Source organism: Elephantulus edwardii, unplaced genomic scaffold (assembly GCF_000299155.1).
Source record: "Elephantulus edwardii isolate Elephantulus edwardi_28Jun2011 unplaced genomic scaffold, EleEdw1.0 scaffold00026, whole genome shotgun sequence".
Taxonomy (NCBI): Eukaryota; Metazoa; Chordata; class Mammalia; order Macroscelidea; family Macroscelididae; genus Elephantulus; species Elephantulus edwardii.
Window position 1 is genome coordinate 7,337,673 of NW_006399776.1, and position 20,918 is coordinate 7,358,590.

General features: G+C 39.1%; 1 protein-coding gene across 1 annotated transcript in view; it reads right to left on the reverse strand.

Annotated features, from left to right (window-relative positions):
- EIF2AK4 (eukaryotic translation initiation factor 2 alpha kinase 4) overlaps positions 1–20,918 on the reverse strand; it is a 124,610-nt gene that overhangs the window by 46,902 nt on the left and 56,790 nt on the right. The window contains exons 9-15 of the mRNA XM_006883027.1: positions 19,823–20,358; positions 17,440–17,546; positions 14,846–15,003; positions 8,877–9,304; positions 8,096–8,165; positions 4,576–4,659; positions 2,610–2,732 (exon numbers count right to left, since the gene is read on the reverse strand). Of these exons, the coding sequence (XP_006883089.1) occupies positions 2,610–2,732; positions 4,576–4,659; positions 8,096–8,165; positions 8,877–9,304; positions 14,846–15,003; positions 17,440–17,546; positions 19,823–20,358 (1,506 nt within the window). The remainder of the gene's footprint in view (positions 1–2,609; positions 2,733–4,575; positions 4,660–8,095; positions 8,166–8,876; positions 9,305–14,845; positions 15,004–17,439; positions 17,547–19,822; positions 20,359–20,918) is intronic.

Here is a 20,918-nt window from a genome sequence, read left to right on the forward strand (position 1 = left end):
ATTGAGCAGGTTCAGCAGAAATTTGAGACTCTCAACTACCAACAAGAAAGAAGCAGAGAATGCAATGTGTATCTTTTGGGACCAGACATTCTTGTACCAGTCAGACCTACAGGAGAGCAGCAGCACCTATAGCAGAGAACCAGAGACCCAATGTGATCCAGAGTTGATCTTGAGACTGCTACCCCATGGAACCAGAGCTAGAAGCCATCACTTAAGCTTGCTGGAGGACTAGGGGGAATGCTGTAACTGGAAAGGCTGGTCTTGGCCTAAAGTCACAAGACTGAAGGGCCTGCGAGTACACTTCAGAAGCTCTCCTAAACGAGAAATTTTATCCTGTTGCCAACCTGAGTTGCAGCCTGTTAAATTCCCTAAGTAAACTCATAATTGTAAGTATGGTTCTGTGAGGTCTATGCAGCTATTTCAATGGATTCTGGACTCAGCAGAATAATAGGACTGTTGTTGAAATTAGTAGGAATAAGTGAAGAGTGAGGGGCATGTCTGACCTTACGGGAATCAGCTTTATACTGTGGATGTTATGTTGTTCATGGGAACAGTCCTGCCTGGTCAAATTAACAGAGGTCAGACTCGGCTGCACCCACACCACTCTTGCTTTCTTTCTTTCTTTTTTAAAAAATTTTATTTTATTAATTTTAATGAACATTTTCAGAGATTTTGGATTTCCATTCATTCATTGTTGCACTTTTTTCTCTACCCCCCCCCCCACTTTCCCAGTTCGTTCCTCTCTTCAAAAAGCAAAAGATAAACTCCCTCATTGGTATACAATCCCCGCCCCACTGAATGCACCCCACTACACAACCTTAATTCGGGATTCCTGTGATAACAATAATTCCCTATCATATACTGCTCTTTTTACAGTAAAAATCCAATTTTGCATTTCTAGTACACACAGCAAGTGCTCAATAACTATTTGCCATGTGAACCTTGTTCTCTTCCCTATCAGCTCACTATGCTTACTGTTGCATTTAACATAGGAAATAGTGAAATAAAAACACTTTACTGTATGACCTTGTTTATTATTCCTGAGGTTAATTTTAGCTCCCTCAAAAAAAAAACCCCAAAAACACACCACACAACAAACCCCAAGATGTCCCTCTCAGGCATGGAGTTTGCCAAGTACTCCTGTCTCTCTGTATTTCTAGGTGTGATAGGTGTTAGACACCTGGCAGATGATTAGCAAATGAGCACAATGAAATGGTTCCAGGAGCCCAGGAGAGCCTCAGAGTGATAGAGTTCTACAGCTCCCATTCCAACTCATTCTAAAAAGAATCTTCTATCTTGTAAATTTGGTTTTTACTAGATCATTTATAAACTAGACACATTTCATTTACAGCCTTGACTTCTCAGTATAAATATGGCATAGCTCAAACATTTTAAGGTTAAAGAAAACAGAAGCAATGGAAAAACAAATATATTATCTAATGCACTACTAATTAATTTTTAAAATGTAAGCAGTATTTTATCCTGGAGTAAGGCCCATTATAATTTACATTGTAATGCCAATTTCTAGATTTAAAATGACTTTATACATGCTACAAACTATGTTTCCCTGCTTCTGTCCTTTTCGGATGCCTCTGGTGTTTTCCCATGTCCCTAAGAAGAGCAGCATTAATTCAGGCAAGACTCAAATAACTTGGCATATATTAGCCACACTCTCATTTTATTCTAAACACATGCTTACATATTTTCTTCTTATTCAGTGTATTATTACTAAATGATAAATATGAGGCTTTACACGCCACACTGTCTTGGTCACAACTACTCCACTCTGCTTTTATAGCATCAGAGCAGTCAGAGAAAATACATAAAACAAATTAAGTGTTGCTATGTCCCAACAAAACTTTATTTATATATACTGACATTGGAATTTCATATAATTTTCATGTGCATAAAGAAATATCTTCCATTTGATTTTCCCTCATCTATTTAAAAATATAAAACCAAGCTCTGCTTAAAAAGCCCTCTGTCCAGAAACAGTATTGGACTGGATTTACCTGTGATCTATAGTTTGCCAATCTTTGTCCTAACCTTTAATGTTTTCTTTGAACTTTGATACTTGGTACAATTTTTTAATCTTTTGATATTTTGTTCTATTCCCTATGAAAAGAGATTATATCATGATTCTATGTCATCAGCTCACTCATGTGACCATGCTGATTTGGTTTTTTTATATTCAATCTTGGACCCAATGTCCTCCACTGGTGTTACAAAGTTCATAAAGTCTGTGAAAGCTGGAACCTATGTAAGGCATAAATCTGTCAGAGAGAAAAACACACATATTTTACCTAACCTGTCAGAGGTGGAAAACCAAGGTAGTCTTTGTTCTCATAGATTTCATTACAGTAACAGGCAATAGGTAATAAGCAAATCTTGACGGTGAAAGGGTGTATTTTTACATCAAATGGGGGGCTTGAGAAGCACATAAGCTTTCTATTCTAAATTCAGAATAGATATGTAGACACAAAAACACATGCATACTTTCTCAATAAACTTATACTTCCTATTTTGTCTTCCATTTTCATATTTGACTTTTTTTAGTCATAAATTCTACATAAATAGATTTTCAGATAATAAAGAAAAAGAAAGTTTACCTTTTCATGGATATAAGCTAATCCATCCAGAATCTCCCGAAAAAGCCTCCACAGTCTTACAGTGTCTCGATACAGTCCCTGGTCAATGGTGTCACGCAGTGTGCTCTTCTCACAGTACTCCATCTATAGGTGACAACAGAGTGGTCAGGTTCTGACTACACAGTCTAAATTAAGGAAGATAATGACAAGTCATCATCCACTTAAAGACCATGGATTTTAAACACTATGAATTTTTTAATTAAAAAAATAAACTAAAAATATTAACAAAACTATGGGGATTATTCATAATCTCAGCACCATAATAAAATCATTTTAACTTTCTGTATCATCACTTATTCTAAATACATAAAATTTACCTTGTTTAAAATCCTTGGCACAATTAAATAACAGAAAAAAACTCGTGAGAATTAAGTAAAATTTTAGTTGTTTTACATGCTTGCCTCCAAACCTAGTTTTACAAGAAGGGTTAATGAATGATAGTGTTGGTCTTTTTATCTGTAATTAAATGAATGACAAAATACTGTCAAGTCTAGAACAAAACACGTAAATATGAAAACATTCAGAAAGGGCTTTGTCGGAATCCTTTTAAGTATATGAACGTATCAGAAAACAAAGCAATGCATTTAAATCACATGACCTATGAAATGAACCTGTATGTTTCAACCAGTGCTTGGGAAAACCAGAAATTATTGTTTTTTAAAGAGAAACATATGTATTTGCCCTTTCTCTTACCCTATGAAGACCACGGCAAATTCTGACTCAACTTCTAGGTCTCAGCCAGATCCTCACAAAGCCTTCTCTGCCTTTTACTCCACAATCCCACTTACCTCCTACATACCTCCCTCATGTACGGAGTCTATATCTTTATAATTACAGTTTATATAGTAGATACTCAATAAGTAGCTGCTTGAAGGAAAAAAAACCCGTGTTATTATGCATATCAGTGGTATTTCACCTCAAAATTATTTATATGTGTTAGGAAATCCCTAAAATCACCTCCAATCTCAGCAAAGTAATTACCTTGTTTCTTTCGAAACATTGCCATCTCTTCTGTATTACTGTATTTCACATTTAAAGATGGGTCTGCCTGCAGATCTAACTGGACATGTAAATAATGACCCACAGTCCTGGTTATGTGGGTACAGTGAAAACTTCTTTGGTTTACAGCCATCCCTCAGCTGGAACAGCCCTCATTGTTCTGGATGCTGTCCCTCAGCTATGTCAGCAGGCAAAAGCCCAGGCCCATGTTCAAGAACACCTCAGGGGAACTGACTGCCCTGTACCTCTTCTGACCCAGAGGTTCGCAGGCTACTTTCTCTGAAGCCATGCTAGGGCTTTCTCTGCAAGCCTGTAGACAGGAGCGTACAGGCTTCTAGTTGTTAGAGAAAGTGGAGTTTATTATGAGGATGCAGTCCAGTATTTACTGAATTCCAACATGGTTCCAAGCATTTTACACACATCATTTCTGCCTCACAACAAGTCTTCCATAAAGACGTTTATTTACTTTGTACCTAGGGATTTACAAGGTGTTCAAGAAATCTTGTCTGAAAGGTAAGTGATGAGTTCAGGATTTTAACTTAAGCAGGTTTAGTCCAGGTCATAACCACTGCCTTATGTTATGCTGCCTTCCTCAATGAACTGAACTGATGCAGTGCCTGCAAAAATGGGCTTGAATATAGTGATTGTGACTATGGAGAGAGCAGTATCGGGCACCACTTTATGCAGTTACACATAGGGCTGCATGAGTTGGAGTTGATTTAATGGCATCTAACAATTATAACATGCTACCTCCTGCATAGGAGAAGAGGAGTTCAAGGTTGAGAGCAAGGCTTTTATCCTTTCTGGAAAATTCACCTTTAGGGTGCCTGTGACTCTTCGCCTTCTCATTGCCTTATTCCAGCTTCCTGAAACACTATGGCTACAACTAGGGGCTGTCTTATTGCCAAGCTGCGGGCCAGGGCCTTACCTGGATGTACAGGTAGTGCACAGCCTCGGTTGTCACTGACGGTTCACTTTCACGGCAACTGTTCTTTTGACTGCAGTCTTCATTCTAATGCAAGAGGAACACATGAGAATTCAAAATAGCAACTGAAATGAGACAAGATCATTATCATCACCATCAAGTATTTGACTCCTTCCCTCTATATGCCATTAGAGAAGGGTCAGTGATCAGACAAAACCACTGTCCTGCAAAAGCAATTCTGCTATTGCCAAAATCCACTAGATCATTTGTAGGTCGCTACTATATAGACCAATGAAGGGGCAAATGAGAAATGGGTAGGTAATCTACAGAAGGATTCCATGGCAAGCCACTTCCTTCTCACCACTGAGATCCTTCTATATGGATAAGACTGATAGGCTAATATTTTAAAGTTCTACTTTTATTGGAAGGCCTTCCTTTGGTGGAAACAAATGATTAAAAAGCCATCTTTAGCTGAAACAATTTAAATACAATTTAAAGAGCATAGCACCCTCTGGGCTATCACTCTGAAGAACAAGCACTCAGCTGCTACTTTGAACTTCTAGGCTATGTCTCACCTGGATTAGTTTGTCCTCAATGGCTAATTAATTTGCTTTCTAATATACAGCCCTTTAAAAATTTTTTTCCCCTAATACTTACCTTTTTGTACTGTTTTCTCAAGTAAGGAAAAACATTATTTAGCATTTAATTATTTGTTTGACAGCTATTCTGAAAAAGCAACTTTCAATACATTTCTTTTAACACAGAAAAAAATAAACCCAACACAAAACCAAAAGTCTGCCTTGAAAACAAGTCACATTCTTCTCTTATGATAAACTCTAGGAATTAGACATAAAAAATGGTCAATCTTTCATGTATCCTAAAACTAAGTACACTTCTGCTTTAGCAGAAAGTGAAATTATTTAAGGAGCCCTGGTGGTGCAGCATGTCAGGGAGCTAACTGGCAGGTCAGCAGTTGGAAGAAAAGATGCCCAGTCTTTCCTAAAGATCTACAGCCTCTGGAAACTGATGAAAGGTCCTAGGAGTCAGAATGGATTTGGTGGCGGTGGGTTTTTGTTGTTGCTATTAGATTATTTCTGCTATTATTCTCGGAAAAGTTCTTTATGCATTTTTAACCATGAGGAGTTTCAAGGCAATTTTAGTAAATGTTTACACAAAAGTTGGTTGAAGTATTGGTTTATAATTCCTTCAAATGAATTTACTTACTCATCTGACAGCGTTTCCCCCCCATCTACTATGCATGCACCTTCATGATTGCTTATAATTATATTTTTAATCTTGGTTATTATTGTTGCTGTTGTTTGGTGCTGTAGAATCAGGCACAACGCATAGCGATCCTATGAACAAAGGATCTGAACCCTGCTCTATCCTCACACTTCCTAACACACAAGAGTCCATTGCAGTAGTCACTCTATCAATCAATCTGGCTGAGGGTCTTTCTCTCCTTCACTGACCCTCCACCCTTCCAAACATCATGTCCCTCTCCAAGCAATAGCCGCTCTTAACAACATGTCCAAAGTCTGTGAGGCAAAGCCTCATCATTCTTGCCCCCAAAAAGGACTCTGGCTGCACCCTCTCCAAGACATATCTCTTCATTTTCTTGCCTGTCCATGGGATGTTCAGTGCTCTTCTCCAACATCACAGCTCAAAGGCATCAATTCTTGTCATCCTTATTCATAGTTCAGCTCTCAGATACATAGCGAGTAACTGTAAAGACCATGGCCTCAATCAGATGTACCTTAATCTTTAAAGTGTCATCACTATTCCTCAATAATTTGGAAAGGTCCCTAACTGCAGATTTTCCCATTGTAATGCGTCTTCTTATCTTCTGACTGCTGGTACCAAGGCTGTTAATTATAGATCCAAGCAAGATGAAGCTGTTGACGGTTTCAACCTCATTTCCATTTATCATGACATTGCCTATTGGTCCAGTGGTAAGAATCTTTGTTTTCCTGACACTGGGATGCAATCCATACAGAAGGCTGCATTCCTTGATCTTCTGCAACAAGTGCTTCAAGCTCTTCTCACTTTCAGTAAGTAAGGTTGTGTCATGTGCATAACACAGGTTATTAATGAATCTCCCCCCAATCCTGATGCCACACTCCTCCTCATAAAGTCCAGCTTCTCAGATAATTTGCTGTAATAAAGTCATAACATTGAACCTCTGGTTGCATGTTTATCTGCAGTAAGAGCTGACAGACCTAGCAGCTTCACCATTAAGTTCCATGCACCACTGAGTGGACTGAGGCCTGAAACAGTGCTGGTCAAACATGTTTTACCACAATTCATATCAAGAAATATATTTTACGTCACATAAACATACATGAGAAAACAATTCTACAGAGTGTTTCTTTACTAGTATGGTGCATTTTGTTATTCTCTACTATTCTCTCCTATATTAAAAATTAAATTTAGCAATCATGGTCCTCTAAATTGATTTCATAATCCACAACATGGTCATGACTCACAGTTTAAAAATGATGCTCTAAAACCTTTCCAGGTATCATAAAAAATGAGGAAATGCACAATCAAGAAGCTTAGCAAATTCCAAATTGACTAGACTTCAAAAGAAAAACATAAAAGACATATTATTGCAAAATTCTCCAAAATCAAAGACAAGGATAGAATACTAAAAGTATGCAAAAACAAACAAACAAAAAAACACCCAGTAAGCAATAAATAAGAACAAATTAGATTACGCTTTGACTTCTCAGCAGAAACCATTCGAGAAAGAAGACAAAGGGATAGCATTTGATAATGTTAAAAGAAACAAACAGCCAGTCCAGAATTCTATACCAGTAAAGCTTTCCACCAAATATGGAGAAATTAGATCGTTGCAGATAAACAGTAAATTAAAGAATTCAGAAAACAAGACCAATTCTACAAGAACTACTAAGTACTTCACACAAAAACAGCAGAATGGACCAAAGTAACCAGCAACTACAGGAACACAGTAAATGGCAAAAATTTAAAAAAAAAAAAAGGAGTCAGGATTAACTGATGTTGGAGAGAATGCGCATGTAATCTGCAGCCACCCGTACAAATAACTCAACGCAACCACTGCCATCACATCTGAACTGACTCATAGATGTCCCTCCAGGGGCTTTCAGAGCCTATTAGTCACACGAGGGGGCAAGCCCATCCTCCTAAGAAGCAGGCGGAAGATTAAAACTGCCTGCCTCTGGGTTGGCAGTGCAACTCTTTACCTACTAGGCCACCAGGGCTTCCACAAATAAATACACATCTACCAAATCCTTCTGGAAATGGTTTCATGAAAATATATAAAGCATTGTCTAATCTGCTCTTCTTATCTCAAAGCAGGCATATTTGGATAAATAAGTCTATAAACATATGAATATATATTTTGAACAAATGATGACATTTTTAAATTGATGATATCTACATTTGTATGTCAGAATGATTTATTATTTTATCTGTTTATATTTTCAAATGCTTGTTTTTTCACACAACACTCTATAAAATGGTGTATAATTTCTATAGTTACCTGATGCCGACTTTTACTGTTCTCATCTTCATTGTCAAAGATTATATCACTTTCAGAATTGGAAGCAGGCCTTAAAAGAGAAATAGAGAAAGCAGTGTCTTAAAGCTCTAAAGATCAACAGTCTAATGCATTACCAGATGGCAAAGAGGCTGGAGATTATAGCATCACCCCAGGGGCATACAACTATATACATCACCACACTGATCTTTCCCAATACACAAAATGTGGAATTCCTGATATAAGGAAGAACTGGCCTCATATTCCTGAAAAAAAGTTAATAGCTAAGAGTATGATAAATTCTATTCAATCAGATTCAGTGAAATAAAATCAAGTCTCTCTTTCTCTCACAACACACCCTCCCCCAAGTCACAATTACAAAAGTAAATGACCACAGTGGATTCTGAGGCACGTAAGCAATAGTTTAGGATCCTCATTATCGATTTGGTAATCTTTACTTGAGCTGCAGGAGGCCCTATAACATGACTTCAAATTAGTTTTGAAAATGTTCCATAGAAAGCTTCCAAAAAAATTCTACCAAACGAATTAAGATCAAATATCAAAAGTATTTCCTATCTTGCTTTTTGCCAGGGACTGAATTTTGGTGATCTTTTGAAAAGAATAGGGAGAGTGGGAGCCTTTAGACTCCATCTGAGCAGCGTCTAAAGGTGGGTTTGTTTTTTAAAACGTGGTTAACAGCCTGTATTTCTGTTTCTTTTCCCCGTCTGGGACTTGGTTGAGATTGAAACCCGTGGTGGGGTCGTCCCACCGGCTGTGCCCTTACAGGAATGACTGTGAGAAGACACCCTCATGGTCCTCCTCATCATCCTCCTCGTCGCTGCTGGAGCCTGTGCCATCGGCAGGGAAGCGGGCGCTGGCTGAGCGCTCGCAGGACGTGCTCCACTCCACTGAGCTGGTGAGGATGGGCGGTGGCGCCGCGGCCTCCACGCTGTCTGTGTCACCCTGGGGTGACCCCGGTGCGTCCCGCCCATTGCGAGTCTGCGGACTCGAGTCTGTGGTTGAGGGCGGTGATCCCTGACCAGCTGGGCGCTCGTGTCTCTCGATCCACGCGTTATAGTAGCGCACGATGTTCTCATGATGCAGGCGCGACAGCAGTGTCACCTCGCCCTTGATCCTGCGGAAGTGCTTGCTGGCAGGGTTGATGGGGATGCGCTTCACGGCGTAGCTGCAGCCGTCCAGCTTGTTCTGCACCTGTAGTGGAGCAACGCCATCTCCATTTTAGTCCTTAGTTTTATTGACAGTGACTTTTCTGCTTTTCCAAGAACACATCTGCTTGCTAACTTTCTAAGTAAACCTTGTTTTTAAAAGAATTAAATTTTTTTAAATCTGTGACATCTTTCAAATGATTTTCGTTTTTTCAGGTTTGTTTTCCCCCCCACTTAGAGTCACTAAACACAAATTAAATGCAGGCATTTTAACAGATCTAAGTGCAAATTAGAATTCTTTGATTTACAGAGCTATGAGGATTTTGGAAATTATGTAATTTCTACAAGACTCAATTGTCTTATCTAGAAAAATACCCTCATTAAAAAAGTGACTGTAAGAACGAAATAACATGAGTAAAGCACCTTTATCCAGGCCTCACAGAAAAAGGTGCTCAATAAATAATTGCTCTTAATGCAATTACTACTCATCGATTTGGTTACAGAGGCTGAAGATTTATGACTGCTGTGAATGCATTCAGCTGCTCTGTTGCCATGGTGTTCCATGTGTGGAGCAGACCTGCCCTACAGAGTTTTCAAGGCTGTGACCTTGGGAGCAGATTTTTCAGACCTGTCTGGGTAGGTTCAGCTGCCAATCTTTTAGCTAGTAGTTAAAAAAAATCATTTGGGCCAGCCAGGAATCTGTACTGAAAGGATAATATAACTAAGAGCAGGGTAAAGGGGGAGGGGAGAGGAAATGTTTCGTGGGCAATCCTCCAAAGGCCCATTTTTATCCTGGGCAGCTTACTAAAAATTGTGTTGACTAAAGGGAGCTCTGGTGGTTTAATGGTAAGGAACTGCATTGCCAAGGCAAAGGTATATGGTTCTACTCCACCAGGTGCTTCACAGGAGAAAGGTGAGCAATCCCCTCCTGTGTGATTCACTGCTCTGAAAACTCACTGGAGGGGTTTGACTTGATGGTTCACAACAACAAAGTAACTTTTAGGGAGCTCTGGTGGCCTAGTGGGTAAGGAATTACACTTCCAACACAAAGGCAGGTGATTCAAAACCACCCGCTACTCCAAAGGAGAGAGATGGGCAATCTCTCCCCAGGTAATTTACAGGCTCTGAAAATTCACTGGAGGGTCAGTCATATGTGAGTCTGTTCCAACTCAATGGCTGCGAGTGAGTGAAAGTAACTTTCAGTACATTTTGTTCCTAGCACATCCCCCTAATTGTACAGATCAAATGAGCTGTGATACAGAGCAGAGGAGAAACAACGTAGCTTTGGGCAGAGGGAGAAACCAGCTGATTATACATTCTTGTTTGCCTCATGGGTTGTATTGTTGAGTAGCATTGAGTCAGAACTAATTCATAACTGACCCTCTGATGGGTTTTCAGAGTCAGTTAATTGTATGGGAATCCTTTTCCCGCAGAGCTGGTGGATTCAAACCATGGGCCTTTGGGACTGCAACACAGTTTTTTACTACTAGCCACCAGAGCTCCCTCATAGGTTTTCATGAATGTATTATTTGAAATGTCTAGGAATGAGAAAGGAGCACTGAAAATCGAGTTTCAGGTTACTTATTTTGTTACAGGTTATTGAGTTACAGGTCTTCAGAATGTTGGTTCCAATTCTTAGTAACTATAAACTCAGGCAAATTACCTCAACTCTTCTGAGACTTAATCCCTCAGCTGAAAAAATGAGAATAATACCTATCTCATAACAAAGCCAGGAGACTGAAAGACTTTGTAAAATACCAAGGACAAAACCAGAAAACATGGAATGTGTTTTCTATTCATATACTTACTCTGTTTGTCTTAATTTTTTTTTTTTATTATTTTTGTGTGCGTGTACTGTCAAATCAGATCTGACTGGTACAGGAGGAGATTGCCCCTCCTTCCCCGGCAGAGCATCTGGTGGATTCGAACCGTGCACCTCTGGGATTGTAGTTGCAGCTTCTTGCCACTAGGCCACCAGAGCTCCCCTTGTTTGTCTTAATTAAGCTCCACTACAAGAAGGAAGATTTATAAATACTGGAAGTGACCGACTGGAAAGTTATACTGCAAACTCCTGGGAATTCATTTATTAAAACAGAAAATGTGTATCAGTACCAAGCCAATCAATTGCCTACAAAATGCTGAGCAGTCTTCTGTACTTTCTGTTAATATGGAAATAGAAATTAGGTACGGGAAACACTACAGAAAAAAAAAACACTTTGGTGCTTAAACTGCAAAGATATTTGTATTATATGGAGTTCTTGATGGTATAAATCATTAATATACGTGGCTGCTAATCAAAGGCTGTAGGTTCAATGATGTCAGAAGTACCTTGGAAGAAAGTCCTGGAAATCTATTCAGAAAAAAACCATCCATTGAAAATCCTGGAGAGCACAGTTTTACTCTGATAAACATGGCATTGCCACGAGTTGGAGTCAACTGGCTTTTTTTCCATTTGCTATGTAAGCTCATTATTCTTAAGTACTTACAAGGAAATGAAGATACTGATAATTATTTTATTTAAAGAAATTTTATGTTAGGACATGATCAAAATTACATTGTGAGCTAAAGGAAGAGTGTACGGCTGAATCTTGCATTCCTCTATATAATAACTATGATCATCCTGCTCAGGACAGTCATCTCTGTCTAGTCCACCCAAACTCATTGCCATTCAGTTGGAATAGGCTCATAGTTGACCCTACTCATTGTAGATGAGTTGGAACTGACGCAGAGCTGACCTTCCAACAGGTTGTCAGAGGCTGTACATCACAAGGGAAGAGATTACCTTTCTCTTGCACAGCTACAGAGGCACACACCTTTGGCTTAGAAGTGTACCTGCTAGGCTACCCGAGCTCCTTGTTTGTTTGCATACCTACTATGTCTCCTAACTTAATATCTATGTTGTTGTTGTTGTTATGTGCCGCCGAGTTGCTGGGACTCATAGTGACCCTATGTACAACAGCCCTAAACCCTGCTCTATCTTGTGCCAATCGCACTGCCTCTGACCTCCCACCCCGATTACCCCAGTCACTGAATCAATCCACCTCATAGAGGGTCTTCCCCTGCTGCACTGTCCCTCCACCCTACCAAGCATGATGTCCCTCTCCAAGGACCGGTCAGTCCCTCCTTACAACATGTCCAAAGTATGTCAGATGAAGCCTCAGAATCCTTGCCTCCAAGGAACAGCTCGGTTTAATCCTCTCCAGGATGAATCTGTTTGTTTTCCTAGTAGTCCATGGTACACTTCTCCAGCGCCACAGCTCAAAGGCATCAATTCTCCTTCTATCCTCTCTAGTCACTGTCCAACTTTCTGACAAATAACAAATGATTGCAAAGACCCTGGCCTATATCAGACACACTGTAGTCTCCAGAGTGACACCATTGCTCTTCAGTACCCTGGAGAGGTCCCTAACAGTAGACTTCCCCATCGCAATACATCTTTTAGTTTCCTTGCTGCTGTTGTTAACTGTGGAGCCAAGCAAACAAAAATTGTGAACAATCTCAATCTCTTCACCATCCATCCTGATGCTGCCAATTGGTCCAGTGGTGAGAATCTTTGTCTTCTTGATATTGAGCCTCAATCCATATTGGAGGCTGCAGTCTTTGATCCTCTGCAGCAAATGCTTCAGGTCCTCCTCAGTTTCAGCAAGCAAGGTTGTATCATCTGCATAACGCTGATTGTTGATGGATCTTCCACCCAATCCTGACGCCACATTTTTCCTCATTGAGCCTAGCCTCCCAGATAATCTGCTCTGCATACAGGTTGAAAAGGTATGAAGACAGGACACATCCCTAGCGTACGCCCTTCCCAATTATGAACTATGCAGTGTTTCCTTGCTCTTTTCTGACAATTGCATCTTGGTCCAAGAATAAGTTTCACATTAGCACGATCAAGTGTTCTGGCATTCCCATTCTTCTCAGAGTCAGCCATAGTTTGTTATGATCCACACAGTGAAACGCCTTTGCATAATCAATGAAACACAGATAGACATTCCTCTGGTATTCCCTGCTTTCAGCCAAGATCCATCTAACATTAGCTACAATATCCCTAGTACCACGAACCCTTCTAAACCCAGTCTGGTCTTCCGGCAGTTCTCTGCTGATGTGCTGTTCCAGTCGTTTTTGGATAATCTTCAGTAGAATCTTGCTTGCATGTGAAATCATTGATACTGTTCTATAGTTTCCACACTCTGTTGGGTCACCCTTCTTTGGAATGGGAACAAATACAGATCTCTTTCAGTCAGCTCGCCAAGTGGTTGCTCTCCAGATTTCCAGGCACAACTTGGAGAGCACCTCCAGGGCAGCATCTGTTAGCTGAAATATGTCAATTGGTATACCATCTATTCCTGGGGCCTTATTTTTTGCTATTTCCTTCAAAGCAGCTTGAACTTCTTCCTTCACCACCATAAGCTTGCTCATATGTTATTTCATTAAATTCTTCTGTGTCTGCCAATTCCTTTCGATACAGTGACTCAGTATATTCTTTCCATCTTCTTTTAATACTTCCTGGATCATTTAATATTCTGCCTAAAGCATCCTTGATTACAGCAACTTGAGGTTTGAATTTGTTCGCAGGATGCTCAGAGGGGAATAGAGAGGAATCCTCACAGGCAGAGAAGCAGGCCAGCACAAAGGCTACTCAGAAAACACTGCCTCACCCTGCCCCACCCCACAGGTAAACAAGAAGGTAAACTTAAGATCTATACATTAAACAAAACTAAACTAAAACTTCTTTTTGAAAACTTGTTTAAGATCATCTTTCTGTCTCTGCTTACTGCAGAAAAAAATGATTTTTCTTTTTTTGTGTGTAAAAGGTCTTCCCCATAATAGTAGCATGTTATTTCCTAGTTTAGTAATATTTCCTAATGATAACCTCAGATGCCAATACTGAAATAGATTTTATTGATAGTGGACCACCTTCAGATGTGACAGATGACCTGCCTATACCGTATAATGGTTTAATAATAAGGTATTAATCTGGATCTAAATCCAATAACAATAATTATATAAAAGCAGTTGAAATCCCCCTTTTCAAGGGGCAGATAATAAAAGCTACGCAAACAGCCTGGAATGAAGAACAGAAAACCTAACAGCAGGACACAGTAATAACATATAACATCTTCCAGCTCAATAATAGGCAGAAAATAAGAGCCATCAAAACCATCTGGGGCCATTTCCCAGTTAGAGCTCCATCTCTGTTCTAACCTTGGAACCCTTTTAGCCACTGCTACATTAATGGCAAATAGAAGAAAGGGAGGACAATTTTCTTTCTGAACCAAAGTACACAAAAATGCCTCATTTTAAGGTCCTGTCTCCACTTGAAGTAAATTTTTATTTAAAATATTTAAAAAATATTTAATTTTCTTTTCCATGTTAATGCTCTATATCAAGCAAGAAGACAGGCATGATATGTCCCCAGTGTGTCCAATATAACCTTAAATAAAGCCTTTAACCCTAAACAGGTGAGGATGATCAAATTGTGCCATTAAGCTTCCCTCCCAAGTCCCTACAGAGAAATCAACCCCATAAGACTTTGTTGAAATTAAACAAGAAAGCTCTAATGAGAACTGGGAGTAACTCTGTATCACACCTTGATGACAGCTCCAAAGGCTCCTTTGCCAAGAAGTTGTAGTTCTTCAAACTCATTGAAATAGCGTGAAAACTGTCTCTGTGTTTCACTGAAGAATGCAGCACTGGGTAGCTGGTTGCTAGGAATCACAGTCTCAACATAATCTTGTCCTCCAGAATCTGAAATCACACAAACAGTAAGAGGCAAATAAGACATAAAAATACAAAAGAGCTACAACATCCAACAAGGGGCCAAGCACTGGAAGAAAGGTTTTAGCCCAGTAGATTATAAAAACATCTTATATTGGGTAGATCTTTTAGTAACTTTTTTGACTTGTTCTTAAAGTAAGTTGTTGCTAGGTACTGTGGAATACAACTCATAGCGATCCTATGAACATTTCTGAACACTATCCTATCCTGTGCCATCCTCATCATCTCTGACACACTTGAGCTCATTGATGCAGTCATTGTGTCAAATCATCTTGTTGAGGGTCTTCCTTTCTCTGACCCTCCACCTTTCCAAGCACAATGTCCTTTACCAAGCAATAGCCTCCCCTAGCAACATATCCAAAGCATGTATTTTGATGGTAAAGTCAGCTGTTAGGGACCTTTCCAAAGTACTAAAGGGCAATGGTGTCTCTCTGGAAACTAAGTTGCATCTTATACAGGCCATGGTCTTTGCAATCACTTGTTATGAATCAGGAAGTTGGACAATGACTAGGGAGGATAGAAGGAGAATTGATGCCTTTGGGCTGTGGCGCTAGAGAAGAGTATTGTGGGTACCATGGACTAACAAGAAAACAGATTCATCCTGGAGAGGGTTAAACTGGGCTGCTCCTTGGAGGCAAGAATTCTAAGGTTTCGTCTAACATACTTTGGACATGCTGTAAGGAGAGACTGATCCTTGGAGAGGGACATCATGCTTGGGAGGGTGGAGGGACGGCGCAGGAGGGGAAGGCCCTCTATGAGGTGGACTGATTCAGTGACTGAGGTAATCTGGGTGGGTGTATTGGAGACAGTGCAACTGGCACAGGACAGAGCAGAGTTCAGGGCTGTTGTACATAGGGTCGCTATGAGTCGCAAGCGACTTGATGGCACACAACAACAATATTAGAATGATTGTATGAAACACAATGTGAATGAAGAATATTGTGAAACACAACATATATAAACTTTGTAAGCAAACCAATAAAAAAAAAAGTAAAATTTAAAAAAGTCCTCTTAAACTGCACTTGTCCCTTTGTTACTAAATTCATTTAACATAACATTCTAGAGACTCATCCATAGTGTACAGAGTTTCTTGAGATCTCACTTGCTTTTCAATGCTGCATTAAACTTTGTTGTGTGACTATACCACAATTTCTCCATCCATTCATTTGTTGATGGATGTTTGGGTTGCTTCAATCTCTTTGCTATTGTGACTAATGCTGAAATAAACATGGGCACGCCTATTATCTGTGTTTTATGTCTGTTTACTTTGAAGAAGATTTCTTTTTTTTGAAGAAGAAGAAGAAGATTTCTAATACTGTGATAGATGGGTTATATGGATTTTCTATTTTCAGTCTTCTGAGGAAGCACCAGACTGCTTTCCATAGTGATTATACCATTTTACAGTCCCATAGCAATGCACGAAGGTTTCAATCTCTCTACATCCTCCATGAGGCTGTAAATTTTTTTTTTTAAGTTTCAATAAAAATTTCTATTCCGGTTTGGTCAGTACAAGTACCAGATATATTGGGAGTCACAGAACAATATGCATTATCAGGATACAACAATTTATAAAAACTCAGCAACTATGCACACAATTTCCTAAACATTCAGTCACCTAAAGAGAAAATGCACAGACGTATGGTGGAAAAAACTGTTTTCTAACACAGAAACTACTACAGGACCTCATCCACAAGTCCAACTTTTAGTGAGAAAACTAGTGTAGTGGGCAAACTTGGCAGTCTTCAGCCACATCTACTATAATATAATAACTCTGACTGTTGCATAAGGATAATAACAGCAGGAATAAGAATGCCCTTACCCAGCACAGGTTTTAGATATATACAGATTTATACAGACATCATTGTGTTATACTTTAAGAAAGATTTCCATTTACAACTTCACATTAACTCATATAAAAATAACTTGACCCTATAGAAAATGTCCTTTTAGCAACACTCAAAGTAAGTAATTGGTACAATTTCCAAAGTGGCAGAGGTATTGAAGCAAAACAAACAAACAAACAAACAAAAAACACAACAAACCACAAAAAAAAACCCAAAAAAAGAAAAACAAAAGGAAAAGAAAAAAAAACATACACCCACAAAAAAGGCAGAGACAGCTCATCTTTTTCCTTTGGAATGAATGGTGGACTGACCTTCTGGTTAAGCAGTTCAATTATAACATGCCACACCCTTAAAGCTCTTTAGGACTAATGGAAAAAAAAAGCTCCTTAGCACTAAATAAAAGAAACCTCCTACACAACAATAAGTCTAAGAGTTTTTGATATAGTGGTGTAGAGAACAGATTAAATAAATAGTGCAAGCAATTCTACCAATTTTAGATTTACATATAATTTCCAAAAATTTAATGTCAAACAAGAAATCTAAAGAATGGCCAGAGACTCACCTTCAGGACTTTGGTCCAGTAAAGGCGTTTTTGGCTGAGGATTTATAAAGCTGTGTTTTAACAACTGCTGAGGACTCCATCGTTCCTTGTCATCCAAGCAAACACACCTCAGTGAGATGGAAGGAAGAATCTCAGCAACACACAAAATAGATGCTAAACCAGTTAATGCAAGGCATTTAATGAAGGCTTACTTGTAAAAGATAGACATTTAAAGAGTTCATGTTACTGGAGGACCAATAAGTACTCATAAACCAACTGAAATCAATACACATTTCTGCAGGGTTTAAAACAACAAGTCAAGAGGAAACTTCAGCCTGTAAAGGCAGAAAATTGTTCCTTTTACAGAGAAATATTTTAGTAAGTCTCAGATCACACATGCGAACTCTAGATATTTGGTCGCATGAACAGCTAATGACTTGTCATACTTTTAAGGGGCTAGTTCTTAATTCAGCTTTCCAAAGGGAAAGCCTATCATACAGCCAGTGGAAGGCTGGGCCTAGGAACAGTAAACTTTAAATGAAGTCTGATGAATATAATAAGAAGTAATTTAGAAATATTTAAGGGATGATTTTCTAAAGTTCTACATTTTACCATTTATTTTCTTTTAACTTTAGCTCCTTGAGTCTATTCATTTACTCTTTAATACCCTGAAAAATTTCTTTTCAATTTTGTTCTTTTTTTTTAAATTTTGTGTACGTGTACCGTCAAATCAGATCTGACTGGTACAGGAGGATATTGTGCCTCCTTCTCCGGCAGAGCGTCTGGTGGATTCAAACCGTGTTCCTCTGGGATTGCAGTGCAGTTTCTTGCCACTAGGCCACCAGAGCTCCCCCTCAATTTTGTTCTTAAAATTTTAGTTATTATTGTTGAAAATATGTACAAACATACACATCAATTCAACAATTTTCATATGTACAATTCTGTGTCATCAATTATATTCTTCAACCTGTGTAGAGCTATGTTTAAAAAAGAACACGTAATATTATTGCTAATTTACTGTTCTTTTTCCCCCAAAGCTAATTTACTACTCTTGACTAATGAAGAAGGGCAGAAAGCTAGAGGCAAAGTTTTGCAGACTAAAATGAGCCTTCCCTTCAGTGGTTCTCCACCATATTTCTTTGAGGTCATCTTAGTCTTATCAGGGCACAACTGAAATATTTCAAAGTTCAAGTACATTTAAATGATATTTACACCATCTTTTCAACTGTGATACTTCGATTCACAGGTTTTGGATATGTTATCAGGAGGGTTCAGTTCCTGAGAATGACATCATATATGGTATAATAGGACAGAAAAAAAAGGACGATTTTCAACAAGATGGACTGACACAGTAGTTCCAACAGTGGGCTTAAACATAGCAACAACTGTATGAATGGAGGGTTGTTGTAAAGTAAGAACTGACCCACAGCTGGCCCTCCAGAGGCAGTCAATCACATGGGTGGAGACTGTCCATCCTTCTCCTGCAGCTGTCATTCTCAGGAACGCTATCCTTAACGCTAGCTGACTAACAGAAAGGTTTATATTCAATTTATGCTCTGATGATTATAATTTCTATTGTGATTTTTTTAAATCACTTAGAAAATTCTTCAACTTTGTAAAATGAACATGCAAATACAAAAAAGGGGGGGGTGCTCATGTGTGTGGGGTGGGGGGCAGGGGCATGAAATCAGGCCAGGTCAGCTTTTGCAAGAAATATCTAGAAAAACTCAGACTGAAAGGAGGTTGTTTCCTATTTAACAGAGAAACTGAGAGCATTTAGCTCTGGTTTGGACCAGTGACCAGAGGCAAGGCTAAACAGGCGAAGACTGATTGGAAGGATCTGACCAAAGGCCCTCAGTAAGAACACTCTCAAACTGGACAGGATTTGGCCCTGTAATTCAAATTAACACCGGTAACTAACCTCTCCCTAGAGTGAAGACACTACTGCATTCTACAACTTGGATGAATGACAATGCTAATAAAGAGTAGTTAAGTACATGGGGTAGAATTGCATTCCTCCTAACGCTGCTTGCTTAAATATGAGGTCTCAACTGTGATCTCTTAAGAATCAGCAGCAAAAATAAATAGAGAGGGTCTTCTATTTGGAATATTTGGTTATTTCTCATTTCAATCCCTACAGACCTTCTAGAACACTGCAGGCAGTCATTAAAAGTGACTTTAGTCAGTCTAGGAGAATCTGGGAGCTAAGAGAATGACAACTGTATAAGGTAAACAGAAAATATATGTCATAGAAAGTATTTGAGCAAGAGTGAACTCTAATCCAGATTCTAATCAGTGTATACATCACAGAAGTACTTAGCACACCCAGGCACCATCAAAAGTATAGGAATAAAAAAAGAAGTGTAGGAATAAAATTTGATTAGAGATTCTCAGTGATACTTACTTCTTAAGAAAGTCTTGAAAGTCAGCTGGTAAGTCACTAGGGATGGTCACCGGGTACTCTTCACACTCTCGGCCTTGGCTGAGCGATAGCAGTAGGAAGCCAAGACACCAGACATCTCCTTTCTTCCCCGTTTTGTAAGGCAGGGTACTGTTACTAAAGTGAACTCGTGTTTGCTGGAAAAGATCCTCCTTGCAGATGTCCGCTAGGCGTTTAGAAATGCTATAGTCTGTGATCTTGATGGTGCCCTTTGCGTCCACCAAGACGTTGGATGTGCTCAGAACCTTGTGCACCACAGAACTGCTGTGCAGGTACTCGAGGCCGGCCAGGAGCTGAGACGCATACCTGCGAAGCTGATGTACGGGGATGGGTCCCGAGTGGCTCAGGTGTGTGGCGAGTGACTCTCCACTGACATGCTCCACTAAAATGCTCACCACCATGGAGTTCTCTTGCTCTTTGAGGTTCATTGCGATATAGCGCACTATGTTTGGATGACTCAATTTCACCAGGGAGTTGAATTCTGCTTCTGCTCCTTGAATCTGATGTAAGGGAGAGAACAAGATAAAATTGGTCGAGCAACTGAACTGTTACTTCACTTCAAAAGTGAAGTATGGGAAGAAAATGTATTTCAAAAGAGAAGAGGATGAATATGAGTTCTCTCTAAATCTGTAAAAATCTGAAAAAAAAAAATCCAGTTTATTCTCAACTTCTTTTCTCTCAAAATCTAGCCTAGAAATACTAGGGGAAAAAGTGAATAGTTCTAAAAAGTCATTTCTTTTGTGACATGACCACTAGAAAAAAAAAGAAGAAACCCTATTTTTAAAGAACTTTTTCAGATCTGTTCACAGGGTCACTATGAGCCATAGTCTACTTGATGGCACCTAACAACAGACTTATTGTAAAAAATATAAAGGGGGGAAAACCCTCTAAATTATCTGTATCGTCACTACCCCAAAATAACCATTATGATTTTGTTTTATTTACTTCCAGTTTTTCTTTCTCTATATACTCACTTCTTTTTATTCCTTTTTAAAAATTTTTATTAATTTTAATGAAAGTTTATAGAGACTTTGGATTTCCATTCATTCATTGTTACACT